Source organism: Musa acuminata, chromosome BXJ3-8 (assembly GCF_036884655.1).
Source record: "Musa acuminata AAA Group cultivar baxijiao chromosome BXJ3-8, Cavendish_Baxijiao_AAA, whole genome shotgun sequence".
In the NCBI taxonomy this organism is placed as follows: domain Eukaryota; kingdom Viridiplantae; phylum Streptophyta; class Magnoliopsida; order Zingiberales; family Musaceae; genus Musa; species Musa acuminata.
Genome location: NC_088356.1, coordinates 4,378,622 through 4,399,318, shown reverse-complemented (window position 1 = coordinate 4,399,318; position 20,697 = coordinate 4,378,622). Strand labels below are relative to the sequence as shown.

At 37.5% G+C, this 20,697-nt stretch overlaps 3 protein-coding genes across 7 annotated transcripts; all 3 read left to right on the top strand.

Moving 5' to 3' along the window:
• The first annotated feature begins 509 nt into the window (after positions 1 to 509).
• Positions 510 to 6,111, top strand: LOC135644689 (pentatricopeptide repeat-containing protein At3g06920-like). Of its 4 annotated transcripts, none has more exons than XM_065162508.1 (3): positions 510 to 3,872; positions 5,333 to 5,418; positions 6,026 to 6,111. In XM_065162508.1, exon 1 carries the CDS (start codon positions 635 to 637, stop codon positions 3,482 to 3,484), a length of 2,850 nt encoding a protein of 949 aa, XP_065018580.1. In that variant the 5' UTR covers positions 510 to 634; the 3' UTR covers positions 3,485 to 3,872; positions 5,333 to 5,418; positions 6,026 to 6,111. The 4 variants fall into 4 exon arrangements, with proteins under 4 accessions (XP_065018580.1, XP_065018578.1, XP_065018579.1 ...); XM_065162506.1 differs by having other exon boundaries at positions 5,978 to 6,111; XM_065162507.1 differs by lacking the exon at positions 5,333 to 5,418.
• A 1,588-nt stretch (positions 6,112 to 7,699) lies between these two features.
• Positions 7,700 to 17,503, top strand: LOC135645829 (ubiquitin-like-specific protease ESD4). Of its 2 annotated transcripts, XM_065164619.1 has the most exons (9): positions 7,701 to 8,764; positions 10,114 to 10,190; positions 10,294 to 10,387; positions 10,513 to 10,611; positions 12,536 to 12,628; positions 12,725 to 12,844; positions 15,741 to 15,844; positions 16,796 to 16,868; positions 17,032 to 17,503. In XM_065164619.1, the coding sequence occupies exons 1-9, from the start codon at positions 7,892 to 7,894 to the stop codon at positions 17,092 to 17,094; spliced, it is 1,596 nt and encodes a 531-aa protein (XP_065020691.1). In that variant the 5' UTR covers positions 7,701 to 7,891; the 3' UTR covers positions 17,095 to 17,503. The 2 variants fall into 2 exon arrangements, with proteins under 2 accessions (XP_065020692.1, XP_065020691.1); XM_065164620.1 differs by lacking the exon at positions 16,796 to 16,868 and having other exon boundaries at positions 7,700 to 8,764.
• A 103-nt stretch (positions 17,504 to 17,606) lies between these two features.
• On the top strand, positions 17,607 to 20,309 carry LOC135585993 (universal stress protein A-like protein). Its single transcript, XM_065164622.1, has 4 exons — positions 17,607 to 18,106; positions 18,200 to 18,294; positions 19,264 to 19,385; positions 20,086 to 20,309. The coding sequence occupies exons 1-4, from the start codon at positions 17,728 to 17,730 to the stop codon at positions 20,171 to 20,173; spliced, it is 684 nt and encodes a 227-aa protein (XP_065020694.1). The 5' UTR covers positions 17,607 to 17,727; the 3' UTR covers positions 20,174 to 20,309.
• Positions 20,310 to 20,697: the final 388 nt, after the last annotated feature.

Genomic DNA, 20,697 nt, shown 5'->3' with positions numbered 1-20,697 from the left:
TTCGTGCATGTTTTGATCGAGAATATCGTCCTATGGATGATGTAATCGAGATTCTTCGTCTACGTGCATAACCGTGTGGGAATGACGAGTGAGTTTAGAAAGAGAATGAAACGTAGTTTCAAGTAGAAGCCGACGTGGAAATGTTTGGTCTCCATGTTCGTATAAACATGATATTAATAAGCAATGAACACGTGTCTAACACGCTGATTTCTTTTACTTTAAATAACAAAGTCTAACACGCTGTATAATTTTGTTTGTCAACAAATAATTACTCAAATTTATTGGATTAGACCGGTCCATCATTTATAGGTCTGACCTCAGTTCGGGTTAAGTGTGTTTTCGTTCTTTCTTTTGGTTCAAAAAGTTACATTAGTATTATAATAAATAGATCTATATATCTTATTTTAGTATTTTTGATATTTATATTTTAAAAAATAATATTAGTATTCATATATTTATATTATTATTATTTATATTTTTATTGATATAATTGATAGTATTATGATAAATAGAACTATATTTCTCATTTCGAAATTATAAAGATATTAATATAATTTTTTAAAAGAGCTAATATGCAACTTCTCTATTTAAGCCGGCTCTCGGAATCCATTTCTTGTTGTTGCTTTCTGCCCTCATGGCGGCGGCGAGGGTTCGGGGGGTTACTCGATGCCGCCACGGGGTTCATGGCAACGACGGCGTCTTCGAAACCTTACCCAACAGCCAGGAACAGGCGACATCGGTAGCTTGTACGACACAGGCTGCTGCTCCTTTACCGCCCAGGTGGCCCTTCTCGGTGGCCGGGAATCGAGTAATTCGCAGGAAAGGTGGAAGCTTTATTTCATATTTATGCCACCGATCTTGCCGAAGATTCACATCAGATAGGCCTTCGCCGCCAGCTGGAGAAGGGAGTCGATTTGTTGATGTGGGAGGAAATCACAGTGTTAATGCGGGTAAGGAACAAACAAGAGCTACTGTTGATGAAGTTTGCCGCGTTCTAGATGGAAGCCCTTGGGGACCCGAGGCGGAGAGACTTCTTTCTGAGATCCACGCGAAACCCAATCGAGAAGTCATCTTCGGTGTCTTAAAAAGACAGACGGATTTGAACTTGGCGTTAAAGTATTTCCGGTGGGTGGAAAAGATTACTGCTGAGCCACACAGTGTAGAAGCATATAATTCTGTTCTAATGATTTTGGCTGATACCGGAAAATATGATTGTCTGGAGAAGCTTTTAGAGGAAATGAGCATTCTTGGTTATGGGTTATCAAATAATGTTTGCATTGAGCTGGTCAAGAGCTTCATCAAATCCAGGAGACTGAGAGTTGCTGTTGATTCAATGCAAATGTTGAGGAAGTTTAAATTCCGCCCTGCTTTTTCGGCATATACAACATTGATTGGTGCGCTTGCGAATGCTCGTGAACCTGATTTGGCCCTTACCATGTTTCACCAGATGCAGGAGGTTGGATATGAGCTCAACATCCAATTGTTCACAACAATGGTTCGTGTATTTGCAAGAGAAGGAAGGCTTGATGCAGCTCTCTCAGTACTGGAGCAAATGAAAAGCAACTCATTCGAAGCAGATCTGGTGCTTTATAATGTCTGCATTGATTGTTTTGGTAAAGTGGGCAAAGTTGATATGGCTTGGAAGTTCTTTCACGAGCTCAAAGCACAAGGTTTGAGGCCAGATGATGTGTCATATACTAGCATGATCGGGGTTCTATGGAAAGCAAATAGGTTAAGTGAAGCTGTCGGACTCTTCGAGGAAATGGAGCAAGACAGGAAAGTTCCATGTGCCTTTGCTTATAATACCATGATAATGGGCTATGGCTCTGCTGGATTGTTTAGTGATGCTTACAAGTTCCTAGACAGGCTAAGAGAGAAGGGATGTATTCCAAGTGTTGTCGCATACAATTCAATTCTTACTTGCCTGGGGAGAAAAGGAAAAGTTGATGAAGCTCTAAAGCTTTTTGAGGAGATGAAGAAAGATGCGGAGCCCAACCTCTCGACCTATAATATTATCATTGACATGCTTTGCACATCCGGTCAAGTTGAAGCAGCTTACCAAATCCAGCATACCATGGAGAATGCTGGCTTGTTTCCTAATGTTCTGACAGTGAATATAATGGTTGATAGATTGTGCAAGTCAAAGAAGCTTGATGAAGCCTGGAAGATATTTGAAGGAATTAGCCAGAAGGGCTGCACTCCTGATGCTGTGACATATTGTTCGCTTATTGATGGATTAGGCAGGACAGGCAAGGTTGATGAAGCTTATAGGTTGTTTGAAAGGATGTTGGATGCAGGGCACAATCCTAATGCTGTTGTGTATACATCTCTCATCAGAAACTTCTTTAGGCATGACAGAAAAGAGGATGGGCATAAGATATTCAAAGACATGAATCGGCGAGGGTGTCTCCCTGACTTGATTCTTTTGAATACTTACATGGATTGTGCTTTCAAGGCAGGTGAAGTTGAAAAGGGGCGTTCTATATTTGAGGGCATCAGGGCTCATGGATTCCCCCCTGATGCTCGTAGCTATTCTATATTGATTCATGGTCTTACGAAAGCTGGCCATGCACAAGAGACCTACAAGTTGTTTTATGACATGAAAGAGCAAGGTTGTGTACTAGACACACTTGCCTACAATGCTGTCATTGATGGTTTCTGCAAGGCAGGAAAGGTGGATAAAGCTTACCAGCTTCTTGAAGAGATGAAGGTCCAGGGTCATCCTCCAACTGTGGTTACCTATGGATCCGTGATTGATGGCCTTGCGAAAATTGACAGGCTTGATGAGGCTTATATGCTATTTGAAGAAGCAAAATCACATGGAACAGTATTAAATGTTGTTGTCTATAGTAACCTAATTGATGGGTTTGGAAAGGTGGGGAGGATAGATGAAGCTTATCTTATTATGGAAGAGATGATGCAGAAGGGTATAACTCCTAATGTATACACTTGGAACTGCCTCATTGATGCTTTAGTGAAGGCAGAGGAGATAAGTGAAGCGCTTGTATGTTTGCAGTCAATGAAAGAAATGAAGTGCGCTCCTAACACCTATACTTACAGCATCCTTATAAATGGTCTTTGTCGAGTGCAAAAGTATAATAAAGCTTTTGTCTTCTGGCAAGAAATGCAGAAACAGGGTCTGGTTCCTAGTGTTGTCACATACACAACCATGATTTCGGGACTCGCAAAAGTAGGGAATGTAACGGAGGCTAATAGATTGTTTGAAAAGTTTAAAGCAAGCGGTGGTATTCCTGACTCAGTTAGCTTCAATGCCCTTATAGTAGGCATGAGCAATGCAAATAGAGCAATGGACGCATACAGGATTTTTGAGGAAACTCGGCTAAGGGGATGCAAACTTAGTGCTAAGACTTGTATTGTTCTGCTAGATTCACTGCACAAGGCTGAGTGTCTTGAGCAGGCGGCGATTGTTGGTGCTGTCTTGAGGGAGATGGCGAAGTCCCAACATGCTGCTAGATCTTTGTAGAGCTTGGGAAATGGATGAGGATCAAAGGAAGTTTGTTGTGTCTTGAGGTAATTCGATTCTGTTATTCAATGATGCAAGCAAGCTTGGAGGGTTCATTAATATTTACAAACTTCAGCCTATATTATGGGCAGAAAATTACAGTTAAAAATCATCTATCACCCTGTAAAGGTATCTGTTCCAGAGAAAGGATAACTTTTCTGCTCCAACTTGCCAAATGGAGGCTGTCTTAGATATCTGAAGTTACTATTTATATAGGTGCACTAATTTCGGAGATTGCCTTACCAGTTGTTTCTGCTAGCTGATATCTTGTCACGTTATAGAGGCTTAGTTGACTGGAAACCTGGAGTCCAGTGGAAGCCATTTGGAACAGAAAACGACTCATATGATGGTGCGTCTCATTCTTATTTACAATCTGAATTAGTGAAGCACGAACTTTTTTAAACAAGCTATTTTGTCATCAGATAAAAGTCCCTTGCCATGTCACTATACATTGTAGTTTGTTCTTGTCCAACCACAAGGTACAACCATGAAGAGTAGATTGCTTGTATTCATTATCAAGCGGATCATCTCATGACCTTTCTCAATATATATGATGCATAATGTGCATGTTTTGCATCTTGTTGGCTAGTTTTTATTAATTTTATCCTAAAAATACATGCTTTAACAGAACCTCCGTAATTCATAGGAGATTGCAAGATGATACTATAAAAGCAGATGCGAAAATAGAATAAATCTGACTAGTGGTATAGTTCCATATATTTTTAGTGACATGGAGCATATTAAGGATGAAAGAGAACAGCAGTTTCAGCTTTGTTGTACCACTCAAAACTGTTGGGCTAACAAATTTTATGCTCGATAATAACAATGCCTACCCATATTTAAGATGCTCCATGTATTTTATAGTTTTATATCATAAAAGAGTGTTAGTGTCCTTTCAGGGTGTGTTTCTTGACAATGCTTATCCATATTTAAGATGCCCCATGTTTCTTGACAAGTAGATTTGTGAGCCCCTGTTAAAAGAAGAAAAACGGGATTTTATTCTCCCCATTCAAATTTTGAACTTTAGTCTACATTATGATAAGCATCCACTTGTAATAAAATTAATAGAACAAACATATAAGAGGTATACCCACACGCAAAACTAAACGCGATCAAACTGGCCAAAGCATCCCTCTTGCATATAATACATCTGCCTAGGATAACAAGCATCTAAAGCGTGTGACTTAATCGACCAAACTGTCCTTTTGTTTGTAATGCATTTACACAAGACGAAAAACATCTAAAGCGTCCAATACTACCAACAAGACTCATAGCTTCCTTTGTGTGGCCACCCAAGACCCAAAAAAAAACATATTCAAAGCGTTCAAAATTACTAAGGCATCTTTTACTTATGATATGTATATCCATTACCCGATGTGGCCAAATAGACGAAAGCATACCTCTTGTGCACAATACTTTTGCCGAGGACAGAAGGTATTGGAAGCACTCGGCATAATCAAACCATTCCTTTTGCATGTGATACATCCACCTAGACCCGCCCAAGATAAGAAAGCACCAATAGCATATTACTTGACCAAGTTGTCCCTTTGTGCATATTGAGTCCATCCAGGACAAAGAACCATCTAATGCACTCCACATAATCAAAATGTCCCTTTTGCGTGTGACCCTTCGACCAAGGACAAAAAACACTGAAGCATCTAATATGATTAGGGCATCCTTGGCGTGCAATGCATCAGCCTAGGAAAAAAAAATTCCAATGTATGCAACTAAAGCGTCCACTTATGCTTGACACATCCACTCAAGACAAGAAAACAATCAAAGTATTAATTAAGCATTTTTCTAATGCAGGTAACAATGGTAGATGTCTCGAAATAGACATTATGATCTATAGGATGGACATATCCTTACACTGAAGTACAATAGAGACACAAATGGTATGACTTTTTTTTTTTTTGCCAAATGAGATTTGATAGGCGGAGCCTGATCAGTGCCTAGTGAACATGCCACATCAACCTTCGAAGATAATAAATACTTCAATGGACATGCTATATCGACATAATGATCATTCTCTATTAAACCAACAGTTAGAAAGTTAACATTAGATAAAGTAGTTTTTCTAGATATGTCTTCATTTTAGACTCACTGAAACTAATAACTTTTTATGCCCACAATGAATGAACAAATAATGGCTTTATGTCAAAGGGGTTTTGCCTGATGCACTCTTAATCTTTCGCAAGAAGCAAAATCTGAGATATGAGGTACAAGTATTTTTTTTCTTTCTTTAATGGCTATCCTTGCAAGAAGAATTTGTTTGCCTCTCTCAACTGCGACAACTTAGAAACACTTCATATCAATTTTGCCATATTAGATTGACCGTTGATGACCAAAATTGATCATATTAAAACTTGTATCTGATATCATCAATTGCCCAACTTACAATCCCTTCATCTGGTTTCTGCTGTTCCTAAAATCCAATTATTTCTTTCAATCCAGGTATAGTATAGCACAGCTGCTAACAAATCTATTCATTTATCCCTTCAGTATCTAACAAGCCATCTGATCTTAGCTTCAAGGCAGCGATTAATCTGTTGATGTTGCAGAACTGCTTCGAAGTGCCTTCTGTCAGGGTATGTTTTAAGTTCATGCATCAGTTATCTATTTAAATGCCATGTTTTACAGAGCTTGGTGAAGCGGATCAAAATGGTGAAAGGGTTAAATTTAGCAAAATTGCTGGCTTCGTAGGTTAGCAAAAGTTAATAAATCCTTGATTTTTTTTTAAAAAAAGTATGTTAAGATTTGAACAGATACATGTAGTTCAGTTAATGTATGAATGTGATATATGCTTTCATTTGGAGTATCCTATAAGTTCTAAGAAATACCAAGTGACCTGCAATGAGGAGAAAGAAATAGCATATCTATATTGCTTATTTTTTTGGATGAGTTAAAAGAATTTTGATTGCCATATACATATTGTTGCAACCTATGCAACATGTCTATACTACATACAAGCATTGGTTTAGGCCAAAATTTGATAGGATATGCCGGATAGACAAGCAAAGTAAAATTTTCTTTGTTTGTTTTCTCTCTATCTCTGTCTTTCTGATAAACATGCATAATGAGAGGTGGAGTGTAGAAAACTTTATAAACAATTAGATTGTAATGTGTGAGATTTTTCTCTTTCTTTCAGTCTAATTTGTGGGCAGTGTATGTGGAAAAGTTCATCAAGAAGTTTGTCAGGATGTGTTTATATAGATTCATTTTGGGTAAATGCATGGTCAAGGAGAACATATGGATGCAACTGAGGAACAGTCTGTATTCCAAACAATCATTACATGCTTCGACTAATTGAATTAGATTCATTTAGAGCTGAAGCTTGCGGTGACATTAATTAGAGATGGCAATATATATGCTGCTGCCTGAAACATGGATCTTTTCTTAATTGAAACTGTGGATAACTTGTGCTGTTTCAATTCACCACTATCCTGACTTTTGTGTTCTTTTCTTTAATACAGAAAAAAGATGTACCGTGTGCATATACACTTGCAATTACGAGAGTTGAAGGTCGATGTACCCAATCTTACTTTCAACAGATACTGTTTTTGTGAAATCGTGATCGTTTTTAGAATCTCTTCTTTATTGTTTGGAAGGAATATATAATCAAGTTCGACTGGATTGGGAATACTTGTCTGAGAAGTTCTTGTACACCTATTTGTTTTCTTGCAGGCCTAATACTTGAAATTGAGACTGGATAATTTCTGCTGTTCAAATTCATCACCAACTTTTGTGTTCTTTTGTTTAATATAGAACTTTTGTGGTCGTGTAATACATATCACATCGATTAATAAATATGAAATATGGATATACAATAAAATTATTTGTTCAAGTTAAAATCAATTTTTATCTTATTTAATCCTCTATGAACTTAGATGATTTTTTAAAGATTAATATTATCATTTTAAAAAGTAAGAGTGCAATTTGAGTTTTTTTTCCGATAATTCGTTCAAAAAAATTGTATAATAATAATAATAATAATAATAATAATAATAATAATAATAATAATAATAATAATAATAATAATAAAAGTGTGACTCTGGCGTGGGGAAGGTGACGACACGGGAGGCAACATCGGGACCCAGGCAGGAGCAGCTCTTGAATTTTGTGGGACCCCCGTTGACTGCCAATCGCCGTGCTCCTCCTTTTAGGCGGGGAGTTGGGAGTAGGTGGAAATATTTTCTCTTTTGTTCGTCCCGTAGTTCCCGAGTAAAACGCGCTCCTGGCTATCAACACTTTCCCTCCGGAATAGAATTCCTAGGGTTCTTTTTCTCTCTTTCTCCCCAATGAAAAGCTAAGCTCGTCGATGGAAACGATCCCTCCACGGCTTTCCTATCCGTCAGCCAAAGCGTCCCCATGGGCGCCCTAACGGAGAACCGCAAGCGTCGCCTCGCTGTCGATTTCCGACTCCCCTTTTCCCCCCACCCTGTCTTTGATCTCGCTGCTGAGCCCTCCCCTCCCGCCAAGAAAGCCAGGTTCCCATCCCCGCCGGTCGAAACCCGGCCCCTCACTTCCCCGACGCCGGCGGCGGGGCGAACCCCCTCCTCTCCTCTCCGCCGCTTCCCTCCCGCCGCCCCTCTGCCTCGCCCTGTCCACGCCCCTCAGCGCGTCCTCAGGGCCTTCGGCCTCGGGTCGGCCCTTCCTAGCAGATCGCGGCTTCCGGAATCGTCTCCGACGCAGGAACGGGACTCCGGGATGGGGAATCTCGTGGCGCGGTTCCTTCAGGGAAAGAAAACTGCTAGCTTTACCCCGTGGCGGACGGGGAAGAGGGGGGACGCTTCTGCTCGTCCTCGTGGAAGTCAGGGTTCGGAGGACAATGATGGGAGCGATGAAGTGTTAGGTTTGGATCAGTACAAGAAGTTAGTAAATAGCGTGCAAGAGCGCAACTTGGTCGTCTCCGGCCGGAAGTCTGTCGAGCTAGTGTTTGCTCCCACGCCATCTGGATTGTCGGAGCTGACAATTGTGACTCAGAAGCCTGAGCAGACACCCAACTTGCATTTAGTGAATCGGAAGGTTGAGGATGCAAGGAAACTTGTGGTGGAATCGACGTCATTGTGGGAGGAGAAAGCTTCGGTTAGTAGGAGTCCTTTGTACAAGGAATTGTATGTGGAATCTGCTAGAAGACATGATTCAAAGTTGAGGAACTTGGAGCTTGAAGTGAAGTTGGCTGAGCAGAAAGTAAGCTCCTTCCGTTTCGCACACCAGGAGCAGGAACCAAATATTAATGAGGTATTCTTTTTTTCTTTTGTTATAACTTTATATACTGTTCCATACATTATTTTATTACTTTGGTTATGAATTCTCTGTCAGTGTGCTTAGATAGGAGGAGTTACTATGGAAATAAATAATAGGTTTTTTTTGGCATTATGATATATGGAACATTGACCAAAGTCAATGTAAAAATAAGAACTGGCGTGTAACTCTGATTAGAGTTAAAAAAGGAATCTTAACAGTTCTGCTGAATGGTAGAGAAGGAAATAAAATTAGATGATGGAGAAACTCTTCATATAAGAAACATTGAGCAAATGGAAACAACGATGACTTAGTTTGGCTGGCCATTAGAAACTCAATTTAGTTGGTCTGGGCCTTTTTCCTCTGCTGAGATTAGAGACAATGGTTATACTTCTGTGGCTAACCAACTCTTTTCCTGGTCAAATTTGGACTTCTTGACCTTGTAGAACCGCAAAAAATGATCTAAATTATAACTTATTAGTTTTTCATTTATTCACATGTTAATATATAAAATGGTCTTAACTGTTGTCTTGCAGTATCTTGTAAGACAATGTGAGAAATACTGTCACATATAAGCAAGAAAAAAGTAATCAAACTAAGTACTTGATTGAATTCAATGTTTAACAATTTCAGAATCGAATTGGAACCAATTATCATGTTGCTGTTCCTTTCAGATGAGGTAAAATTACACAGCATGGGAGCTAAGCAGACAGCACTTGTTAAGCCTTTCTTAATTTATAGCAGCTAAACCAGCAATGTTTGGTCCAGATTTAAGTTATCATGGCATAACATTATTGAATTTTGTGTGAGTTCCGTTTGATGAAATAATTTCGTGAAATGGTAACTACAAACCTTCACTGCAACTGCATTGAACCGGCTATATAGATATTCTTGTGCCATTTTCCTTCAAACACTTAGCTGCTATTATTAGTTAAGAGGCAATTGAGCTGCCTCTGGTTATTGACATTAACTGTGTACATTGCTTCTTGGGATCTCCTATGATTGACTGTACCAATGGACTATATTCTTAAAAAAATATTTGTTTTGGGATTTAAATATTATAATGTACACCAGTTGTAATTATATGTCTAAGTATTGCACCCAAAAGATTTCTTAAATGTGTGCTGCTAAAATTTTCATACAACACTTTTCACTTTCCTTGCATCAATAATTACAATCTTAAGCTTTCATGCTTCCTGCAAGTGATTATCTCTATGAGATGTGTTCCTAATCAATTGTTACATAATATCTCTGTAGATCTAGTACATATTCTGTAAATAAGCATGAATATTTTCTAATTATTGTTTTATTCTATTGTCGTAATTCTAACCATCTGCCTATCATAGGATTTGAATGATGCTTTTCTCCCTCTCACTGATGAAGAAGAGGAGGATGTTTATCGTGCTTTGAATGGTACAAACAGGTATAAGTTGTGGTTAGATAATCCCATGAAATATATGTCCATTCAAGAATAATGCAGATATACTATCTGGTTTTAAATGTGGTTTTTCTTTTGGCTTTTGCAGTCGGGAAGTCCTAGTTGTGCACGAGCCTTCTAACATTGAGATAACAAGAGAGGTCTTGCGGTGCTTGAGTCGCAAAGCTTGGCTAAATGATGAAGTAATTCTTATTTAAATTTATCTTGTACTTTTGATTGAATGTTTTAGTGATTTCAAGCTAGTCTTCTACTCTTCTTAGGACTATCTCACTTTATTTAATGAACATGAGTTTCCCTTCTTGTGTAGGTCATAAATTTGTACCTTGAACTGTTGAAGGAAAGAGAGAAAAGAGAACCCGAGAAGTTTTTGAAATGCCATTTCTTCAACACATTTTTCTTTAAAAAGGTTTACTTTTATCTTCATTTCTCTCCTAAGAGCTGACTTTCTAATCTCCTTTAGTGTGGTTATGTGTTGTATTATTCTATACTGAGAAGAGAATGCTCCTGTTTCTTCCTTTATTCTTTGATGTTCATTATTAATTTTTCTCATGATTTTGGAGGCTTGTCAACATTCACTAGGTGTCAAGTCTTAGTAGGAGAAACTATGAGAATTCTTCTGAGAATAAAGCATTAAGCTCTATTGCTCCATAACTGTTGTGAAAATGTTACTAAGAAAGATTTCAAATCTCCAGCAGGAGTTGCAAATATCACATTTCTACCGGACTGTAGGAAAGAGAGTTTCTTATGTTATTTAGTGAAATATAGGTTTATGTTAAGTGAACAATTATAAAATTAACGTATAGTAAAGAACTGCAAGTTTTAATACTTGTTAGAACACTGCCCTGGTAATTTTTTCCTTGGTTTGGAGGACTTTGATGTTGCACATTGTAAATTGGGCGATGTGCAGATGAGGTAAATTGAAGGCCCTGAATATTTGTTGATGTCCATAATTAACTATGTGATTGTTAGACTGATTTAGAGGGAATTCAGGCATTAGATTGTAATATTTTGGGAATTGAGTGGGAGGTCTAACATCTCTTTTTACCAAATAATATGAATGTGTGCAGTGCGTGTAAGGGAAAAAAACCTGAACCTTTTTTAATATCGTTCACTTTGACAATTACACCTATTTTTAAGTCAATCCAATCAAATGGCAAGCGCAGTCAGCCATACATTTATTATCATGGTTTTGGATTCATTTAGTATAAAAGAAATTAGGGCAAATCATTTCTAGAATAGCAAAATTTATTAAAAAACTGAAGTATGGCCCCAAAGATGTTGAATGATAAAGCTCTTAAGTCTTAACCCAAGCATGCTTCTGTGGTGTATAAATATTTACTCTCTGTTTAATGCTTTGTTGTCTAGTACTTTAAGTCACATGTTTTCTTTCTTTTTAATTTTTCTAAAGAATAACTGTTACTGTTGAAAACATTTCATAATTGACAAAAGAAAAATTACTTATCAGTACTCTTTTTAATGAAAACACCATCCTTAGGTTAAAGATTCACATTTCTTTTAAAGTTGTGACTTAGCACTTTAATGCCTTGCCTCAACTTCTTTCACATGGAATTGGAAATAATTCTCTCTCACATTTCTTAAATGTTCTTTAAAAATTGAATGCAATAAGCTTATCTGGTTATTGGATTTTGTCCATGGACTCTCAAATCCTCTTATCTAATCAGGATATGTGCAAAATTAGGCTCTTGCTAATAGCAAATAACTAATCTTGTTCACTATGGAACACTTTAATAGAAAATTGTTTTTGGCTGTTCTCATCTATGATGACATCCACTTCTTGTGTTTTTCGTGTTACTCCTTCAATATGAAATATCGTAACATGCACGTCATTACCTTTAGAAAAGTATCCTAGTTCTTTATGATCTCTCAAGTTTATTTTGTTTTTTTAGACTGTTATTCCATCACAAATCTCCTCATGGTCTTCAAAGTGGTCATTATATATGCACAAAGATGTCACTGTAGGTGCTTTTCTTTGGCTTCTTTTGGTTTACATTTTTTTTATCAGTCTATGAGGTAAGTTTTCTGAAGACCCATTAGATAATCATCAATAGCTTCCTCTTTTTTTAATTAATATACTGTCAGTGCATAGTCATGATAATGACCCTCCCTCCCCTCTCTCGTTTTTTAGGAAAGCGTTTTGGTTAATGTAATCTTTATGAACTTTAGCGTGTTTAGCTTTTGGTAGATGAGATTTGAGACAGTCCTATTGACTAATGAGAATTTTTGCGGTTGGAATTTTTCCATTTGAAGCAAACCATGCTAATGTTGTGTTCAGGTTATTATTTTACCTTGTTTTTTGGCTTATTGTTTAGTTGACAAGTGGAAGCAATGGTTATGACTACAAGGCTGTAAGAAGGTGGACAACACAAAAGAAGCTAGGATACAAGCTTGTTGAGTGTGACAAAGTAATTATGTCCCTTTAGTTCCTCATTTATTTCTATCAATATTATTTACTTTAAGCATTTCCTTACCCTCATGCCTCTTTGCAATTTATATTACAGATATTTGTTCCAATACACGGAAAAGTACATTGGTGTCTAGCCATTATTGATGTAAAGAAGAAGAAGTTTCAGTATCTTGATTCACTTGGTGGAATAGATACAACAGTGTTGCAAGTACTGGTATGCTACAAGTACATATTCTTTAGAAAACTAAAGAGTTGAATAAATAGATTTTGGATTTTATGACACTATATAAATGCAAAATTTTATGGCACTAAGATGAACTTTTGACTTTTCTCTCTTGTTTCTTAACTTTATTTTTTTAGAGAGCTCCTTCATTTGGTTGTTGTTTTTAATGGGCATATGAACTCTATGGAGATTTCCCAATCTTGTAAATTATTAAATAGATGAATTTTTTTTAAGGACAGTGATCGAGTTTTATTGAGATTAGGTACAGGTCCAGTAGAAATTTAGTTATTTCTTATGTAATTTGTAGTATTTTTGGATTTAATTTGAAGTTTTAGGTTGGGCTGTTTTCATGTTTAAGATCTATTTCTCAGTTTGTAGCTGTGGTAGAAATTGGATTGTGAGAGTTGCAGCATTCATTCTCAAGAAGTTCTAGATGCTGAATTTATCATTTGCAGATTTTCTAAAACAGGAAGTTTTGTCTTTTAAGTTTGTGTATAGGGTTTCACATGTCTGAGAGCAGCTAGTTTTGTGTGATTATTTGAGTCTGTGAAATAATTCTGAGAACAACGAGTTCTGTTTTGTGAAATGAGTTTTTCTTTTGGGTTTCTGGTCACCGATCCCTGGTCTGTTTCTCACTCTATCTCTTCTTTCTTTTTCTTTGTTTCTGTAGCAGAACTCTTGTATCTATAAACATGTTCATATCTGAACTCTCTTTCTTTTCTCTGTAAAGCCTTCACTACATATTTGCACATTTAATTTGGTTCAGACCCTCCGATGGTTATCATGTTCAATCAGTTCTAGGTTGTGTAAAGAAGATAGATTTTGTATTCATATGTTTATTCTTGGTTCTGGCTGATGTGCATCAATATTTAGACCCCAGTAGTTCCAATCAGTTAAGCATATGCTGTGTGCAGTTTTCTCCTATCATCTACAATCTATTTCATAGCAGAGGCCTATCCACATTTTACCTCTTTTAAAGCCTTTGATCTTGTTCATATGGGTTGTACTTAAAGAGATCAAATTTGGCTGAATTAAAGGAGGTGCCGCAAGTATCCCTAGTTGCTGATCCTTCCAGAGATTATTTGAGCCAATTAAAGAAGTCAATATGTAGGTGGATCTAAAGTAAGCAAAGTTAGTCGATGCATCTTAAAGTCCTACCAAAACATATTCCGAGATCATGCAACCATCTGTAAAGTTGCTGTTCAACGAGAGCTTGCTACCATGTGGGTATGCTCTGTATATTGCAACGTTGGTGCTTGGTTGCTTCTTCAGTGCAATTCCGATAGGGGTATATGAAGGAGAAAGCATAGGGGAGAAGCAGGCATGGGGCTCAATTTTAGCTCTGTGAAACTGGAATTAGGTAGGCTAAGTACTCAAAGCAGGGTTTCATTGTGGAACATAGAGCTATTTAATTATGTTACATTTGGTTTGGTTTTTGTGATCTATATCTCACAGTGAACTAAGATCAAATCAACTTGAGTTTTATTAGCTGCAGTTGATTGAACTGAACAACTTGCTCTTGTGGTATGGAAAATTGGCCAATTTTGATCTAGATTTGATCTGTAACAATAATCCAAAACAGCCAAAAGATAAGGCTGATTAATCTTGGCCTTCAGTGCAACAAAAAAACAAAAGAGAGAGAGATCAGAAAATAATGCTGGAGCTCTGACAGTTTGGATATTCAATGAAGGGATGTATTCAAATGATTTTTTTTTCTCAAGTTGGATGTTTGTCACAAGAGAACTTTTGCGGGGGAGACATGAAAAGGCGACAGGTGGAGAGGCCGAACCCTTTATGTGGGCTACTTCAGGAGTCTACTAGTGGCTTTTAAATAACAGATGCAATCATCTAAATGTGAATACAGATGTGGAGAAAAATAAAAGGTATTGCAGATCTAATCATTAGCTTCACTATCTTAGGTATTTACTATGGTGAGGTCAGATGCTTGTATATAAATTGTACCAAGTATTTTAGATTATGTTCCTTTCTTTTTTAAATCTCTCAATCAATAACCTGATATTTTTTAGTATTAAAGTTTATCATAATCTTTCAACTGATTTTATTTAAAATCATTTTTACCTTTTTTTGTAAATGGAAATATATCTTTTGTTCATGTGTTTTATTCCATCTATATGCTGTTTGCCTAGGTCTATCTCTGTTTCACGATTTTTTTTTCTATTTTATTAGTTTGATTTTCAATTTTCTATTCTGATTTTAATGACCTAATTTATTTCTTAAAACTCTAAGAAATACACATGATGTCATTGAGATGGATTATTTTGGTTGTTAACAAAGACATAAGAAATACACATGTGCTGATAACTAGGTTTATTCCAAGCATAACAAAACAAGAGAAACCCATTTAAGGTGATAGTCGCCCGTTGAGAGAAGACTTAAGACGCCCCATTTACACTAGGTGACTCAATTAGGATTGGTGGTGCAAGGGAATGTACAGAATATTGGAAAACTGTAATATGTTATCAGCAGTAGAAAATGATTTGATATCTCCTAGTTTGACTAGTGGTGATTGTGCTCAAAAGAGCTCGACAATGGGACCTTAGCACCTTATGGCTTGTTGTTGTTGTATGTTATTTGGCATAGCTAGCTAGTTTTATTCCCTATCCTAATTTCTGGAGGCAGAAAACCCAAGTCTTGCCGCGTGGGACTTGTTCAATATAAAACCCAAAAGAAATTATTCTCTAAATGTCATGGTGGTGATTAAGATACAAGGAAAAAAGTAAATCCACCTGTTGAGAGCCTTGTTCTTGAGTTGTTATCCTGTGTTTCCAGTGACAATGTTTTCAGTTAGAAGCTTGATGCAATTTGGTGAACTTCTATGGCTAAGATTGATTCTGCTGTTGTGTTGTAAATATGTTCCTTGTTTCAGGCTAGATACTTCATGGATGAAGCGAAGGATAAGAGTGAAAATCAGGTTGATGCACTATCTTGGGATCTGGAAGCAGTTCGTGACCTACCTTTACAGAAGAACGGGTATGTAACTTCTTTTGAGCAATCTCATTGATCTTAAATGTGTTATGCATACTTAAAGCTGCTGAAATGCATAATTTGTTGTACATGTTTCATTTTCTTTTAGCACAATTATAAAGATCATCTGATTCTTTATGAAGCATGTTCGTTTTACATGATTATTTTTACTTGAACTTTTTTTAAAGATTTAGTTCAATATCATGTCATGAGTGAAAGACCCCGATTTCATTTAGCCTGCACACTTTTTGTCCATGCCTGTGTTATTTTGCCTTTCCTCTCTTGGTCTTTTACTTTGTTATTTAACTTCACTGAAAAGTTAAGTGTGCTTTTATTATTGCTACAAGTTCTTGAGCCAATGAACAAAGCCTTATACTGGTGTGCATGCATGACATGCCATGGTATGGTTTCATGCTCAAATTGGACCAGCACAATTCCATCTGCCTGCTGTTCTAGTCAGGTGGTCGTAGGAAATCACTCATCACATGCTTGTGCTTATTGCTAGTATTCACCAGCATGGTGCGTACAGGTTGGCACAAGGTGGTGCAGCTTCTCGGGATTCTGTCATCTTGTTAACCTGTCACATTTTGCTGGTCATCTTTCACCTCCTGTCTCGTCGTGTGTGTTGATGTCACTATGCATACCTTAAACCCTATCAAAATCCGAGCTAAAATTTTGGGTTTGGATTGTCATTTCAGATCCAATAAACTTGTGGAACCAGTTATGGCATGTGTAAAACTGATTCACACTTCAAACCTGACCCAAAATTTTTGGATACATAAAATTTTACATAATGTTGATGTTCACATTGCAGGTATATTTAATTACTTACTGTTAGCTGCTGCTCTTTTTTTTTATGTTAAGCATATATTGCTGGGGGCACCTATATTTCATGTATATTTTTTTGATAATTTTCTCCTTTTTGAATACTTAAAAAATGATTACTCGTCTAAATAGGTGGGATTGCGGGATGTTCATGCTCAAGTATGCTGATTTTTATAGCCGTGATTTAAGCCTATGTTTCAACCAGGTGCTAATTCCTTAAGCTTGTAGTTACTCTGCTTTGAATGCTCAAATCCCATGTCTACCTGGTGAAGTTGCAAGTGGATCAGGACAAATTTAGAGCTTGCTACTTTTCTGGGCATATGAGCACTGAGGGTTGTACATTTACGGAGTTTTCTTTCTTTCTATAGGAAAACATGCCATACTTCAGGATGAGGACTGCCAAGGAGATTCTCAGATTGAGAGCAGAATGAGGGAAAATATATCACACAAACTACATTTTGGCATGAGATGAAACCTTCCTGATAAGCTGCAGAGATCAAGTGAATATTGTATCAAGTGGCAATACAGCCTAGGATCTGCTTACAGAATCAGCTGGTATAAAGCAGGTTTCTTCTGTATCTTGCAAAGGAATGGCTTTGAGAATGCAAAGGAAAGGTTTTGTTTTCTTCAACTATTTGAGTTGGTTTTCTTCTTCATTTTAGATTGTTGTCAATGTGTCTCCTTTCTATCACCTTTCAAACTATATCTTAGAGAGAGCTCAGGAAAGCAACTCAATTCCCACCAAGCGTGCCTGCAATCAACTGGTTGTTTCCTGTGCTGAACTGTACCTCTTGTCTACTCTGTTGGCTTAATGGTATTGATTCTTATCTATCTTTATCATCTTTGTTGTCGTCAAGTCGACTGTACAATAAATGTGCCAAGTCTCGATCTGATGACCACTGCATAAAGGAGACCCTGATGATATCAACACACGTGGGATTGGATTTGGTACACCATATGATTTTGAACGCGGAAATCTTACATTGGTGAGGAGTCGAGAGAGAACGTCGCTTTCCACGAAACCCCGCACGTGCAAGTCACATGGTGCAGTCGGTTCTTGGGGGATGGGGCTACACACGTGCCGGGAGAGTGATTGGTGGAGAAGACGTGAGCGAGACGTCCTCGTTACTTCTCACCGTCATTATTATGACTTGGGTTGCGATTGTAGACGTGGCGCCAAACGCGTCCCATCGGGGAAGTATCTTTTTCTTTGTCACATCCCCGTCGCTTCACCAAAGCTTCGTCCTCACACAAGACAACGGACGATGGCGGCGGACGTGGGAAAGCCGGCGATGGTGGTGGGGATTGACGACAGCGAGCACAGTTTCTACGCGCTCCAGTGGACCCTTCGTCGCTTCTTCTCCGTCGCCGATTCGGCCTTTAAGCTCGTCGTCGTCCATTCCAAGCCGTCGCCCGCCTCCGTCGTCGGCCTCGCTGGCCCTGGTTCTTTCTTATGTGAAGATTAAATATTTGGTGTGCGTTCTGCCAAGGCCCTGTTGAGACTGACAGTTGCTTGTTTGAGCTTCTTGATTTCAGGGGCGGCGGATGTGCTGCCGTTTGTAGAGTCCGATCTCAAGAAGATCGCTTTGTTGGTGATCGAGAGAGCAAAGGATCTTTGCTCCGCGTTCCCGGTAATTCTGATTGTCCCTGATGGTTTGTTATGTTGCTGATTTCTCAGCTTTTGTTGATGTAACATGCTTTTGGTAAGTAGCTGCATTTGGAAATTGTCGCCCTAGAATCATTTGCGGGCAATAAAGTTCATAATAAGGCGTAAAGCTATGACAACTAAAAGGATATGATAAAGAAGCCCTTTTATGCAATTCACCAGACGAAGTTAAACTGCATACTGATTTGCGAAACTCCATGATGCACCAGTAAGACTGCAATTTCTCCACAAAAGATATCCTTTGAGCACTTAACTTCTTTTTCCTTTCTTTTCCTAGCATCGAATTTTCTTGATTCAAATGATGGTGCTGGGTTTTCGATTTTGGCATACTACTCTAGAAAGGATTGTTCTCTTTTTCCACGCATGAAGTTAGAATGATTCATCGCCAAGCAGACTCCCATTCTTAATGGATGGTTGGTAATGGATAGAGTACTAATTATTGTCAAGTCAAATCTCGTAGCTGAGAATGGATGGTTGCTAATGGGCAGAGTAGAGTAACATGACTCTATGTTGGTAGTCTTTATCAAGGTCAGCTGACTGAATTCCTATCAGCTTTAGTACTTTAACCTGATTTCACTGTTTTTCCTATGCCTGGGAACAATCTGCCGTGAAGGAACTAGCATTCTTATATTAGGTTTGGGCAAGCTAGAAGCAGTGAAGAGTGCTTTGCAATCAGTAGAGTTACCATTTACTTTTCTTATATTAGGTGTAGAATGCTTCCTGTAGTCAAAGCTTAGAACATGTCGTAAGGAAGATATAATATGTTGTTGGAAAGATCAATATCTTGTCATACAAACAAAGCACGAAGTCTTTATTGTAAACCATTTGTAACATGTTTGAGCAAACTCACCAAGTGTGTGTCATTTTAAAATATCTGTACAATTATGTACTTTCTAATGCTTGTTATTATGGAATTGTCTTCATTCATCTGCAGGTGGGTGACATTCAATATGAACTAGTGGAAGGTGATCCAAGGAATGCTCTATGTGATGCAGCGGAGAAACATCAGGCAGAAATATTGGTGGTCGGCAGCCGTGGCTATGGAGCGATAAAAAGGTCCATAAATTGTATTCTTGTTCATGGATTCAATGCTTTAAGTAGTCACTTGAGGAACATATTAATAGACTTTTGTTGAAACATCCATGGTGAGGAGATTGTTGACAATGTACAGATGGTTTAATATAACAGTTCGTCTTTGGATCTGTGGCAGCCAAGTAGATCAACCTATTACTCTTGAAGCAGTCAGGCGGATAGCTAGCAGCCATTTATTTTTTATTATCAGAAATAACTTCAATTTCTATCAAAAGAAGAAATTGAAATTAAATTTTTATCTTTGCATTTCTTAAGATTAATCATGTAATTAGCATATTACTCTTTCATAACCATGCTCTGGTTAGCCTATTTAAGGGCAATTATCTTTTAACTTATTAGTGTCCCAAAAGAAAGAGCTTCTTTTTTCCACATGTCCTATACTGCTAGAGTAGGAAAAAAGAACAAGCTCTTCTTCTTTCTAACCATCTATTCTTCTTTATCAAAGAACCTAACTAGTTAGATTATTAAGGGAACTTGATAAATCAAGATTAAATTCTATATGTTAACATATTGGTTTCTGAGAGCTTTAGAGGACATTTTAACTGGACTTCCTACTAGATCAGGATGCTTTATCAATTGAATCATGGAATGAACAAAGTAAACATGTCCTTTTCATGTTCATCCTGCTCTTGTTGACTTTACTAATCTACAGACTTTCCTGCAGGGTTGTTTTGGGCAGTGTGAGTGATCATTGTGCTCATCATGCACAGTGCACTGTCATGATAGTAAAGAAGCCAAAGCCGAAACACTGAGCTTGTTCTAATTGATGAAAAACACTGCAAACTGTATCAAATTTTGAAGACTCATCTTTGGTAATAATAAGCACTTCTTCAAGACTACTGTATAACTACTGTATGTTGAACAAGTAACCAACTTATATTTGTGATCCGGATTTTTTTTTGGTTCTGTAAAGAAAAAAAAAAGAAAGGTATATTGGCTTGTGTTGCACAAATAGCCTAAAAAAAGTGTGGAAATTCTATGTGGGTCTCATAATTTGTTTAGAAGTGGCTCAAACAAAGTACTTGTTTCCTATGCTATAATTTGGGCATCCCCTTCTAATTCTTTGAAGAGACCACATTTAATCTGCATTGGTTGAAGAGTTGGATCATTTAATCATTATTATTCTTTGAGTGTCCACCTTAAAAGTATAATTAATTACATTGCAGAGTTCATCCCATAGTAGATGATTCTTTATGAATTAAATAATAATTAATATTAGTTAGTTTAAATTAAAATTAACTCTCTATATTTTGAAAGGATATATAGTAAAATTAAA